At 42.0% G+C, this 14,180-nt stretch overlaps 1 protein-coding gene across 1 annotated transcript in view; it reads right to left on the bottom strand.

Moving 5' to 3' along the window:
* Positions 1-14,180, bottom strand: part of specc1 (sperm antigen with calponin homology and coiled-coil domains 1) — a 65,073-nt gene that overhangs the window by 36,647 nt on the left and 14,246 nt on the right. Inside the window, exons 2-3 of the mRNA XM_070917014.1 lie at positions 13,835-14,019; positions 13,582-13,717 (exon numbers count right to left, since the gene is read on the bottom strand). Of these exons, the coding sequence (XP_070773115.1) occupies positions 13,582-13,717; positions 13,835-13,996 (298 nt within the window). The 5' untranslated portion in view covers positions 13,997-14,019. The remainder of the gene's footprint in view (positions 1-13,581; positions 13,718-13,834; positions 14,020-14,180) is intronic.

The following is a 14,180-nucleotide window of genomic DNA, read 5'->3' as shown; positions in this document are numbered from 1 at the left end:
CTCTGCTTTACACTGCTTATGGAGCCAATACCCTACAGAGATATCCAACAGAGCGGACCATGAGCCGGGCCAACTGCGAAGGAGAATTTATTTTTGCTCCGAATGGAAAACAGTTTAACGCAGGACTCGTTGAAGGAATAATAATATGCCATTTTACATGATTGCAGGTTTATAGGATCACCGTGTGTGATGGGTAACAGGTTGTAATGAGTATTGCTAAACTTAGTTTGAAGCTTCCATCCTAGCCTTATACTGTACCCTTAGAATAAATGTTACAAGATTTAAGATGCATTAAGAGTTTGTGATTTACTTTCCTGGATTGACCGTAAAAAGGATTGAAAAACATTCTGTGGAAAGATTAAGCTGCAAATAAGGATTTTCAAAAAAAGACAGCCCCTAATCTCAAGCAACACTTAGGTACTGTGGTTCCCTTTCCACTGACCACAGCTTAAGACAGAACCAACAGAGAGGCAGCCGGCTCAGTCACAAAGTAAATTCATGCAGTGCTTTCACAAACTTTGACATGACAATTCAAGCCATCTTGACAGTCTGTACCTTAGGGAGAACCAAAGAGCCAAAAATGCACGAAGCCATCATATTAGCTGTGTCATACAACCCGCAAGAAGTCACTACGTCACCAAGCATCCAATGGCAGCTTTTGGCGAGGATGTGTTAATGAATTTCACAATGCCACTTCCCAGAGTGACTGGACAAAGGCACATAATTAACAAGATGACACCCAGTGTTCCCAACTTTACTGTGAGAAAGTGATAGTGGTCTGATCTTTCTTTGTGCTGTTGTTCTCAAGACAGAAAACAGTGCTGCATAGCCGACAGCAGAACCTATATCCACAGAGAGGCCAGGATTACTGTTCCCAGAGTGAGTATGAACCACAGCCAGCTGCTAACAGACACACAAACCACATCAGGGCAAGTTTGATTTGGTATGCACTGATCACAGTGGCTTACATGTCAGATCCAAGTGTTTTCAGGGGGTCAATTTCATACACGCATTGTTTGTTGTTCTACCATGAATTAGTGATCTTTAGGAGCTCAGGCCTGAAGGCTACAATAAACCAGCTTTAATGTCCAGGCTGTAGTCTCCTGTTACACAGACAGGACATTTAAACAGCACACGCCTCCCTCTGCAAACACAAAGCACTGCCGAATGACCTGCGTGTTTACCGTACCAACTTCTAACTGCCATGGAAAGTATGACTGATGTAACTTCCTCAAAGTGTCCCAGCTATCAGAAGTGGGACAAACGTGCTTCCTCATGTTGAATCCCCGTTCTGTGTCAATTTGCTCTGATATGGTGTTGAGATGACACAATAATCTACGAATTTCCACATTCTTTTGTCTTGTCTCTCAGCTGCAATCTAACATCATATGAGGGGAATTAGACTACTCAGGGGTGGTCTTGGGATCTTATTTTCAACGCGTGATATATTTGTCAGCAAGGCGGCTGCTAAAACAATGTCAACAAGCAATAACATCCCGATGTTTGAAGAAAAGAAGAAGACAGATGTCGCTGTATGTCTGAGAAGAGGCCAAGTGGAGTGGTTTATGTGTGAAACTCGAGGATGAAAATTGCCTTAACACAAGAGCACACCAAGCAGAAGCCAAACAGAACTTCCTACTTCAGCACAACATGAAAACACGGCTTCCCGTCTCTGAAGTGGCACTTATCTGGGCTAGTAAGCAGATCAGATCAATAAAAAAGAAAAAAAGAAGACCTTTAAAGACTCTGGACACGCACACAGGTGTTTTCAGTTATTCTGGTTGATTACTCCTCTGCTTACGTTGACGTTGGCCGGAGCTATGCGGGGAATTTCGTGAGGTTACAAAACTCCATGTATCAATTAGAGTGACAAAGGCATTGGTTATGCTGCCCTAACAGATGCAGTCAAGTAAAAAATATCTAGAACACAAACTACAAGTGGAAGCACCCAGTAAACAGTTGAAGTACATTATTAGTCATCACATGTATTTCAGACATAAAACAGTCCTAAAGAATGTAAGAAAAATCATTAAACTCATATTTAATTACACAATTATGGTGTTAAAGTTTGAGAAAAATGAATAATGAATGTCTGAGCTGAGGTTCTGTAGCAGCACCCATAAAAAATAATAACTTGATGTTGCTTAATGTTATTCCAATGACAACATGCTTACTGCTACATTGATAGCATCCCCTACTTTTGGCAGCATCTTATAACATTACTGCTGCCTTCAAGCATCCCAATCAAACTTCTAGAGAAAGTGTGTGAAATCTTCCATTTTTGACCATGTGAAAGTCCCGACAATCTATTTTACCTCACTACACAAACATGTTTTAACTGTCCTTTAATCCTGGGTCCAAGTTGGTGCAGCTGACTGAGTTGTAAGCCTTGAAAATAGACCCAGTGTTATTGGACTATATTTTACTGACAATTCATCAACAGCCGACAACATGCTGACCGCAGGCTCTGGTCTTGGCCGCTCTCCTGGAGAGCCAGCGGGGAGACAGGAAGGCTTGGTGTAGTAGCCGTCAGTGTGATTTGGTTCTGATAACGACCCCCTTATCACTGCAGCAGACAGCTTACTCCTTAGCCTGCCACTTCAGTGATAACACCATCAATCAAATCCGAACGAGTTCCTCCTGTTCCCACATTTCTTTCCCTACTTCCAGCACCAGAACTGTTATTCTACTTTCCAAGCCTAAAAGTCTGACAAACCTCAGCTGTCCGTTTCACTGTCTGGGTGGAATGGAGTACGAACTTCATTGTTCTTGTCCATCACTATATTGCTGTTTATCAGAGCAAAGCAGTAAATTCAATTAAACGTTTAAAAGTCTGTATACTTATTAATATACTACTACTGCCTTGTGTAAAATAGATCCAAGAGCTTCTGTGTGTCCTTGGTCTTAGCGCTCTTGGATCTATAGCATCATGTCATAAGCAGACTTAATTCAAAAAAGAAAAAAATCAAGCCATTTGATTTGATCAATTCTCATTTACTATAGAGGCTCATTTGAGAAAATGGAGAGTGGATTTATAAGAATAACAGGTCAATCAATTAACTATATAGCTGACTGCTTCATTTAATAATGGAGGTTCATGTGGGAGGGTGGACCAAGCATCATGGAGCACTATACCAAGCGGAGTTTAAATACTTTTCATAGCCTGGAGAACATGATTGATTATAAGGAGTGTGACGGTGATGGCGCATTCCTTCACTGGCTGAGCAATCATTTTCCTCTGACTCATTTCATTTTTAACCCCACATACCCTTCCATATAGCACCTATGTGTACCCATCTCATACTTATTTTGTACCGAGACTAATATTTATCAACAAGCAGCCAAATTTTGCTTCGTAACTACAGAATAATTAGTGAGATCAAAGAAGGTAATATTTGTTCCTACTTTTTGATTCAACACTCCACAATCTTTTGTTTTGTGTATAATGTATTAACTGTGCACTGTACGCTGACTGAGTGTGTGTATGCATGCATGGAGAAGAAACTGGGAGCTAATCTTTTCAAGCGTGCAGCAGCTTGCAACATTGCCTTCCAATCTGAGCCTACTGTGCTCTATCTCCAAGTAACACACACTACTGCTTTGAAATGATGCAGTTTTACACCCACTACTGATAAAATACTCCACTGTATTGCATGGGTGTGTGTGTGTGTGTGTGTGTGTGTGTGTGTGTGTGTGTGTGTGTGTGTGTGTGTTTGTGTGAGTGTTTGTGTGTCCATGCTTGTTGGCCTAGCAAGCCACCTGCCACTGGTCTATTCAGCGTCTATTTTTGTTGGAATAGAAACAATTGTGTTAGCAAATATAATCATATAACAGCATGAACATATGATGAAGCGCTGTGTGTACTGATATAGATGTGTACAAGTATGAGGAGTACACATATATTAAGATGCAAATGCTCGTTTCGTTAAAGAAATTCAGAGAGGTTACAGAGCTGCGGAAGAGGTTGGTTGTCTTTCGATGAGCGTGAAGTTGCTGCTGAGTGCAGTTCAGAGGGACTTTGAAATGGAAATCCTACTGAGGCGCAGTGTGCTCGGGGCAGTGGAGGGATGTGAGCGTGAGACTGATGATACCATCTCCTCTGGCAGGTTCCCTCATGCTTACTGTCATGCAAATCTCACTCAGAACCCCCCCCCCCCCCCCGCCCCGCGACTCCCAATATCTATAACACACCAGATCCATAACTACACACGGAAAAAGTGTGGGCTTGCTCACAAAAATAATGGCACAAGAACAGAGCAACAGCTGACTTCTAACCAGTTTAAACAGCTTCAGTAACTTCAGGGCATATTAATCAGTGCTCATCAGTCAGTGCTCTGTTGGTGTGCATCTTAGTCAGATCTCATTAGTCAGGACTTGTCGTCTCTGAGATGTACTCAGACATGACATGACAGAGGATTAGCTCATATCCATTGTATTTAGCAAATGCGTGTCTTTGCCTTTTACATCAAAAGAGAAAGACAGACACAGACAAAGAGGCACAATTGATGCTGAGGCAAACCACGATACAACAGAAGCAGACCTGACTCTGTTTCCTCCTGTCTCCCCGTCTGGTTCCCCATGATGGTCCGCTCCGCGACTCCCACTCTCCACGCCGGGGCGGACTAATCCAAGAATCCGTGGCTGCAGGGGAGAGGTGTGTGTGTGTTTGAGTGTCGGGGTTGTTGTATCTGTTCAGCACCCACAACCAGCGCCGGTCAGCCACACAGAGAGGAAACCATAAGAGACATAAAATTCTTCTTATTCTTCCCTCCCTCTGGTCGTCTTTTCTCTTCTCCACTCCTTCCCAGGACTGAGTGAGTGTGTGTGCATGTGTGAGGAGGCAGGCTGCGTGTCCTGTCAGTGAGTGACTGCGAGTGTGTGTGTGAAAGTGTGCAAGTGTGCGTGTCCTCCAGAACGGTGACAGTATGTCACACTGGCAGGCGGGCGGGCAGGCAGCGTTGTGTGCACTTCATTATTGCTGTGATGACTGGAATCAGCTCAGAGGAGGAGTGGCTTCCCAGGCCCCACACACACACACACACACACACACACACATTAACACACCTCCTCCCACTGCTGCCAGTCAGTTTACTCTCACCAATACCAGTTGAACAATGGTGAGATGAACCGTCCCTCTCACTGGTACTGAGAAGACGAGTGAGTCTTGTGAGAGAGAAAGAGAAAGAGGGTGGAGGGAAGAAGGAAGGAAAGAGGAACAGGAGGAAAGGAAAGGCACTATTTGTATTTTTGGCAGGGGGTGACAGTGCAGCTCTTGTCTTTTCTTGGTAAGGGAACAGCCTGGGACCTCCCACAGAGTCTCCCGTACCTGTTCCCCCTCACAAAATCACAACTGCAATTTCCCAAGAAAAGTCTTCATAAATGGGGAATGGTCTAGAGGATAAGAGGCCACCCCAGGCTTGCCGTACTATTTTCTCTACAGTGCACCCAGCAGGAAACAAAAGCATGAGTGTGTACGCGAGTGTGCCTACATGTGTATAAAGGGGTGATGTGCTACTTTTGGTAGGGTTGTGTGGTGCTAGTGAGAGGAAGGCTTGTTTTCGGTCCTTTCTCATTCACAATGTATGCACGTGTTAAATATTTATGATGGCAGGAGGAGCTACATGGGGAAACCAAGGAGGATGGGAGAATGACTTGTCATTTTCAGTTTTACTGGTCTCTTTTTTGGGTCCCCAATCCTCCAGTGTTTTGTTTTTCGGTGTGCACGTATGTGCAACTATCAGGAAACTCATTATGAACCCCTCTTTGGCCAAAACACAAGGGAGTCAGACACTACTCTTCTACATTACGGGCAAATTGATGTCATTAATTAATTAACAAAAGACAAATATAATTTATCTATGAGCCAAAAATACCTCTATACAACAGTTATACCCAGTTACAAGAAACAACAGGGATTAAAACCGCACACAAACAAATTATTTTTCATTTGTACCCTCCTGCAGAGACAGCCAAGTCTCATCCGACCTCAGTTTACAGTAATACAATGAGACTGAACTATGTCACGTTATCTGAGTGTCTATGGTATAGTATGCTGTGCTGGTCCAAAAAGTTAGTCAAGGGCACATATCTGTATGAAGTACTACTTGTCAGAAATTAAAATTCATCTTCACTCCATCATCAATTTTTTAAGCCATACTTGACACAGATAAGAGCAGATATTTTTAGGAGGATGAGCATCTCTGTTGCGTAAGCTCTGAGCTACCAGCTTATTTCCTTCGTGTTCACTGCTGAAAAGAACCATGGAAATAAAAATGAATAAGCAGAATAATAAGGCAATGGACATTTAAAAGTTGTAGCTGTATTTTTACTAATATGTATTTGATGCACAAAATACTCTCACTGCCAGCCAGAAAAAAAGCCTTTTAAAAAAAACTCTCCAATAGCTGTAAGGAAGGTCTAGTTTGCTGCACGATTCTGCCCACGTCAGGTTGAATAATCAGCTCTTTGATATAATACTGTACATGGCCGCTTCCAAGCCTTTTCATATCTTATGAATGTTGCATAAACTGTTGGTACATTTTCCTCTTCTTTTCTCAATGTTTCCCCCTGCCTCCTCATTTTGGAGCAGCACATCTACCTTGGTAAACAAACATGCCTCTAATCCAGCAAAGAATGTTCTCCTCACCACAGGACGTCCATCTCTGTGGGCCCAACAGGCCCCTTTCAAGATCTGGCAAGACCATTCCTCTCTGTCTTGCATCTTTAGGGGACTTGCTGGGGTCACAGGCTTCTCGAGAGAGGAATTTCAAACTTGATGCCAAAACTCTGGTCAACAAACCTAAAAGGGGCCAGGTGTGTGTCCTTTAGATGCACTGTAGTGAATAGGAGTAAAGCTATTCCTGCTTGCCATATTCCTTTTTACAAAGTATGCACAGTACATCATCATACTGTACATAGTGTAGAGTATATTCAGACTTGGACAGGGAAGTATGGGGGACATACATACTTTACAAAGGTAAAGGTGTGGGTAATTTTTGCATGCATATTTGTGTGTGTCCATCTCCATGTACATGCATGTATGTGTGTTTAATGCTCGTGTCAGTGTGCGTCTGTCATGGCTGAGCGCTTATGCAGGCTGAGGCGTCCCAGTGGACTGAGGCGTGTTTGATTAATTCATCTGACAGATATGAGGAGCTCAAGGACCATACCTCTCTCCCCTCCTGCCTCCCAAACACTGACACACACAGACAGACAGGGTCCTGCTGGGACCACATGTTACTGGTGTCTGGAGTCTGGTGTCTGAGTTGTGCATAGTAAAAACTCACATACACTCTGAGTCCATAATTTTGCTAGCACACCTTAGTCTCTCTGCTCTGTTTATCCTTCACTGTGACTGTTGACGGAGGTTAAGTGACACTTGCATCATACGTTCATCTTCTCTCTCTCCTGACAGGGAATTGCTATGAGGAAATGATAAGAGCTATGAGCTGATTATGGGCAATAATGTCAGAGAAACCTCATCTCCATTAGTCACTGACAGCAGACCTTTCATACAGCCGAGGCTGGAGGTTAATGAAGAGGACATCCTGTGTTTGGTTGATGAATATTCATACATATTTGGGAAAAAGACACAGCAAAAAATACACTTGGTCTTCTGTGAATCTTCAGCATGCTGTATTTTGCATTCAATAAGAACAGAAAAAGCACATACAAGATGCATTTTTTCAGCGTGTAGTAAACGGCATGTAACAGATCTCCCTGACTAGTGGTAGTCATGACAACAATACTGTTAGTCGAGGTGATGGACGTGAGATAACATGTCACTATTCTATGTTTACAAACAAGTAGAATGTCCCTCACAGGTGAGGAGGACGGAGAAGTGAACGCTGTGGCATGAGAGAGCTTGATGCCTCTTGGTAAAGCTAAGCTAATCCTGATCATTCACGTTTGTCTTCTTACTGAGTGAGATTTAAAAAGTGACAGTATTGCGCTGACACATGTCACACAGGAGAGACACAGTATGCAGCACAGACACAGGGAAACTGGCAGGTGCATGTGTTTTCAAATCTGCAAACTCTTGTCAAAAAGTATTTTTACCTAAAAGGCAAAAGGTGATTCAACCCTTATTTTAGTTTTGTATTCCATTTAATGATGGAGCTCCGAATGGATTAGTTCTACGGGTATATTTCAAACCTATTCATTTGTATTACAAATATATGTACATGTTTACAAAAATCAATATATCACACTTAATCTTGCATGTAATCTTCCATGATAATCATTGTTATCCACTGTGATACCAGTTCTGCAGACACTTCAAGTCTACCAGCTGAGATATAGCCACTGAAACAACAAGTAGCACTAAACGTCACACAAATGTGGGCCTTAAAGGGGAAATGCATCGATTTTACACACCTAAGTCTATTTATAGGTCTTGGGGAGTGAAAAAAGCCTTTTGTAGCTCCTGAGGAAGCTGTGTGAGGTCCAATAAAATGCCTTAAGTGATGTCACTTGAGTCAGTGTCAGTTACGGCGGAAGACTATGAGTTTGAAAATGCAAAAAATGTGTGGAGTTACAAAGAAGTGAGCTGAAGAGACCTCTGTAGCCCGCTCCTCATCCCTGCTGCTACATTAGCTGCTCCTACATAACACACCCGAATCTCCATTGTGAATTCTTGTTACAGGAATGCAATGCTAAATTTGTTAGGAGTTATCTCCTAACTATCTGTGACTTTCGTATGTGGGCGCCAAATGCTACAGAAGGAGAAGTATCAGTAGAGTTGGATTGATACTGAAGCAGTGCACTTGAATTACCAACTGTGACTCTTAAAGCGCTAGAAAAACACAAGTGTACTTCACTGAATCAGACAAGGACTCACTGAAAGACAATTTGTGTTAAGCTCAACTCTACTCACCCAAACATTAGCGATCAGTGTGAAAGCATCGACTAAAGAGAGGTAGAGGAAAGTGCCTGTCAATGAAGTGACCATTTGTAAAGTTATGCCCTGCAGTCACTCCCATCAGGCTTGTTATTTATAGAGCAGGACAGTCTTATCTCCTTCTGTCTCTCCTTGCACACACCACAGGGACTCCTCTCCTAGTGAAAGCTTTACTGAATTATTGATGAGGTGTTTTAAATAAGTCATCAGGATGAGGCTGGGTTTTAACCCATTGTCTGACAGCACGGTACAGTTGGTTAAGTGCCAACTGGGATAGGGGCAAGACTCCATTAGCAAAAATAACAGTTTTGACTCATTAGCACGGCATGCTGTGAGGGCAGGCGAGGGCGTGGTCAGACTGTCAGTCAGCTGACCTTTTTAGTTGATACTGTGGGTGCGTGTGTGTCCCATGAACTTGTGTATATTTCACATTATTTTACAGCATTCAGACCTACTGTGATTGTGTTCTAATAACGCCTAATAAAAGTATAGTTACTGTGCTTGAATCTTGTTTTTTGTGCTTGAGACTTGTTTTGAAGTCTTTTGGAAAGCCTTTTATCACTAGGAATAGTGACTACAGTGGGATCTGTCATTCGCAGTACAAAGCCCATAGCTGCATAGCTGGGATACTGAGATTAGAGCACCGTGAATATCTTTTCAAAGATTATGATAAAAATGGCTGCCTAATGTTGGCAATCTCAGTTGATTTCTTGCCGGGAAAGAGGGTACCGCAGATCAATTTCTGGACTCTTGCACAAATCCAAATATGACAAAAATGTGGTATAACAGTATGTCCTCACAGTGCTGCAGTATTTTCAAAAAGACACTGATTAGCACAACAAGCATGCTATATTGTTTGTTTCTTTGCTTTTCTATGTATGCACGTTATCTCAGGCACATCTGACCCAGTTCTGATAAAATGTGAGAAAACAAATGATGCGCCACTGCAGTCCTACATTTAATTAACACTGATTTGCTAAATGGGATGTGAGTACAATTGCAGTTCGAAACAAGATGACATACTATATAGAAATGGAGTGCATCATATCTGGAGTGGACAAATGATGGTGCATTGCTTAATAATCTTTCTGACTCCACACAACTTAAGGGAAAGTATGTGTTCAATACTCAGCGAGGATTCTGTCATGCATTCATGGTCTAGTCACAAAGTGTACTTGGATGGCCTCTGAGAAAAGACTCAATTACTGCTTGAAGGGTATGATGACAGGTCTGCTGCAGTGTGCCTTAGAGCCCAGTGAGTCCTGATTGCTTCTTGTCAATATGTAATTTCACATATCAACCAGGGAGAAGCTCATCTGTTTATAACCAACACTGATGGGTGACAATATCACTAACACAAGCCTGAATATACATCTCAGTATTCCGGTGAATATGTTTATCCCAAAATGTCATGAAGCAAATTCAGAATTTTTGAATCTTCTCTTCACCCAAAAACAACTTCAGAGACTTCCCTTCCACATCAACAAATACAAACACTCAGAGCATTACATCTCAACACCAATGAGTTCAAAATACCACAGATCACCACCCCAATCTATATTCAAATCATGGCATTTCCCGTGTGTGGACACACAAATCTGAAGGTCCGGCTCAGTGACGTGAATTGAGAGCAGCAGGCTAAATGATGATCGTCACTGCTTGTATGCGTGGTTAACCATCGCTGCTCTTTCAGGTGTCACATTTGATTTTCCTCTTGCTGATTAGCTTGATTTTTGAGACCTGTTTGACATATCTATTCATTGTCTGTCCTCATTTATCTTGATGTGCACTGGTGCATATTCCCAGCCCAGGTGTAGAACAATGCAGTTTGCCTGATGGGAACTTCATAATGAGCAAAAGCCACCATCCTGGGTGTCCTATAGTTATACACAAGAACAGGATATGCCAGTTAGTGCACCTTTGAAGGTGTTTAATTAAGAAAAAGTGTTCATTATAAAATATTAAGTGAGCAACTCTAAATTCTAACTATTTAGATGAAATAAAGCGAAGTCAAGTCAATTTAACTTACAATCTGTAAAGGATACAACACACTCTGTCCTTGGACCCTCAATTCAAATAAGGAAAAACTCCCCAAAAATATGATCAATATTTTTTGATTTGGGCACATTAAAAGGAAATAAAAGTAACTTGGTTTGAAGCTAAAACACTCACTGGGAAAAACAATACGCACGTCTTCCGCAGCAACCGGAATGCAAAACAAGCTCAACATAAAGGGGCAGTTTATTTTACACTCTGCCTGATGCAAATTGCAGCTACATAACAGGATCACAACTCTGCCCTATTTAAAAGATGGTTTTCTTTATGACCGAGAATTATTATACAACATTCCTGTCCTCAACTTTGGTTGGCTACCAGAAATTGGCAAGAAGAACTAGGCCAGAGGAAGTATGTGGAAAGTAATGAATTTATCATGAACGGCACAAAGTGGGAATCTGCTCTTGTCCTTGGGTGTGAAAACACTTTGAAAAACCAAACTTTGGTTAATTAGAGCCCGATCCAATGAAAGCTGATCATGGTCTAATTGTGTTTGAAAGAACCGAAAGCCTCACTTGGCCATGGTTTCTCAGCTCCTCTGGAGTCTTTGTCGAGTAGAATTCAATTATCTTCGCTTCAGCACAACAACGCTTTGAAGAAGAATTTCACTAGAGCACAGCATGTACACACTGTGGACGGGCCACCATAAACAAACACAGCTATCTCTCTCACAGAGGATTTTCCAGGCATGTGCTGCGAACAACATTAATTACTGCAAACAAATCCCTGTCATTATCTACCGCCATATTTGCCCTGCATGTAATACATGTTTTGCTATCAGGTCTATTTGTAGTTGCTCTGTTCATCCAGTGGTGTGCCGAGCTCATACAAAATATAAAACTAAGACAAGTTAATAGATAATAAAAATACTTTAGATCGCGACATAGCGTCCTGTTGATAATGTACAGTATTTTTGGTGACTAGGAAAGCTAATAAAATAAAGTGTGCGATTCACTCACAGGAAATGAACATGGCTGGCAGGGACCACAAATCCCCTACCACAGCAATGTGTTGATCAAATACAGGAGGCGGCAGTATTTGTCCCTTATGTCTCTAAGCATAATAATTGGAGGTACATTATTAAATAGATTAAGTCTGTCAGGTATCTCCACCCTTCTTCTGACTTTCACATGCAACACCAGAGCCATATAAGCCTCAAACAACTGAACACACAAATTAACACAAGTAAAGCAATTACATAAGCACCTTTTCACTGTGTTGACTATTAGGGTAAAGACAGCAACTTAAGTGAACACAGATGGAAATATCATTGCCAACAAGACTGCACTGTGAATCACCATCTTTTTTCATGTGTATGACACTTCATCTACATGTGAACTAAAAGATCTCCACAAAGATGTCATGTGTAGAAATACATATTGTAAAGTTACAGGGAACAGAGGATTAAAGTGGCAGGGCAAAAGTTAAATAAAGTTTAAATGTAGGTGTGATAGGTGGTTAAATAGACACACAAACTCCTCATTAATATATGGCCCTATGTAAATATTATATCATGTTTACCATCAACAACACAACGTTTAATTTTATTTAGCCTTTATTTAGCCAGAAAGGTCCCATTGAGATACAATATCTCTTCTGCCAGGGAGTCCTGGTCAAGATGGGCAGCAAATGTTGTTCATCATTATCTTAATTTTCACTAAAATAATATTAACAAAATACTTATAACTGCGATAACTGCCCCTCCTTACACTCACCTTATCCAGCTTAGTTGTTTTTGTATTTAAGGTGCGTTCCCAACTGTATTCAGAGTTCATGTGCACAATTATATATATGAGAAGAAAATGTAATGCACATCTCCTCGTCTTCAGTGGAGTGTCATTTTAAGGGTTTGTCTAAAATAATGTGTGCTTATACAGTATTTGCATATATCATAGCAGAGCATATGGTCACACTTCTCTGTTTCTCTGTATCTTAAATGGTAACTCATGCTTGAACACACATAGACCATAATACAGTACGATATGCTAAACCAACACATATATCAACACTTACTGCACATGTACAAAAGCACACACAAGCATGTCTCGCAAAATAGCATCGAAAGACCAGCCAAAAACACCAACACAATTTCTGTCTCTCTTGTCCTTGGATAGAAGAAAAAAGGTTCATTTTTCCTCATTTGTCATCCAAAACAAGCCTGCTGTTCACACGGCTGAGCAGACGTGGTCTGAGGAACAGACTATGAATGCGTCTACTCTCTCGGTTTTGGACCAATATCCAAAGAACCTTAGTCCACAGCCACCTGCATCTCATCAGTGCCAACCAACAAGAATAAAGAGAAACAAGAAAAAAAGAGTGAGGGGTAAAGAGAAGCATCTCTCAAGCTACTAGTTATCACCAGCACCTGGGAGCTGTGGCAGGCAGCTTTCGTGATGTACTGTGGCCCTCTAGTGGTCACAAGTGGTTAGTTGCACTTCTTTCACAGTGTTTACTATGATCATCTCTAAATTCGGACACAAAATAAAGATCAGATCCATAATTTGTGAGGATTGCAGCTCTTTCCCCCGCTTTGCAGCATCTTTTTTTTTTTTTTTTTTTTTTTACATCAAACCAAGTTTCTGAAATTGGTTATTTAAAGATATCTGACAAGAGTGGTAGTAACCTACCAGATAGGCTGCGAGGACGGGCCTCGGCAAGATCTGAGATGGCTCCAGTGGTCACAGTCTTCTTCATCCGGGATCCAGAGGCAGCGGCTCCCAGGGCAGGCTTTGTCAAGGCATCATCACTGCTGGCTCTTTTCAGCTACAAACACATCTGCTGTTAGAATCAATAATATAGGTCTAACAATGTTATAATAATGTTCTGAATGGATATAATCAGTTTGATCACTCATGTTAATGCAGTGTGCTTGTGACTCACCCTGCTGAGGCGCTGGTCTGAGGCCAGCATGTTGGAGGATCTGGAGGTCTTCATGGCTGTGGGGGTGGTGGTGGAGTAAGAGGAGGCCAAGGAGGCCTGCTTGGCCCGCTCCTGGAGTCCCGGCTTGGGCAGCCCCACCTTGGTGGCGCCCGCTTTCATCATGGCTGCGCGTCAGCTAGCTACAACTGAGAGAAGTCCAGGGAAGAGAGGAAATCGCTGAATGACAAACTCAAGAATGGTTATCCTGGAGAAAAACAACACACGCATTAATGTGCCTGTGCATTCACTGCAGTACAGCAGAACAGCTGCCCTGGAGCTGGTAGGCAGGTTTTTCCAAAACAAGAGC

The sequence above is a fragment of the Enoplosus armatus genome, chromosome 13, assembly GCF_043641665.1.
Source record: "Enoplosus armatus isolate fEnoArm2 chromosome 13, fEnoArm2.hap1, whole genome shotgun sequence".
NCBI lineage: Eukaryota > Metazoa > Chordata > Actinopteri > Centrarchiformes > Enoplosidae > Enoplosus > Enoplosus armatus.
Note: the sequence above shows the minus strand (reverse complement) of the source record. Positions and strands in the feature narration are given on the sequence as shown.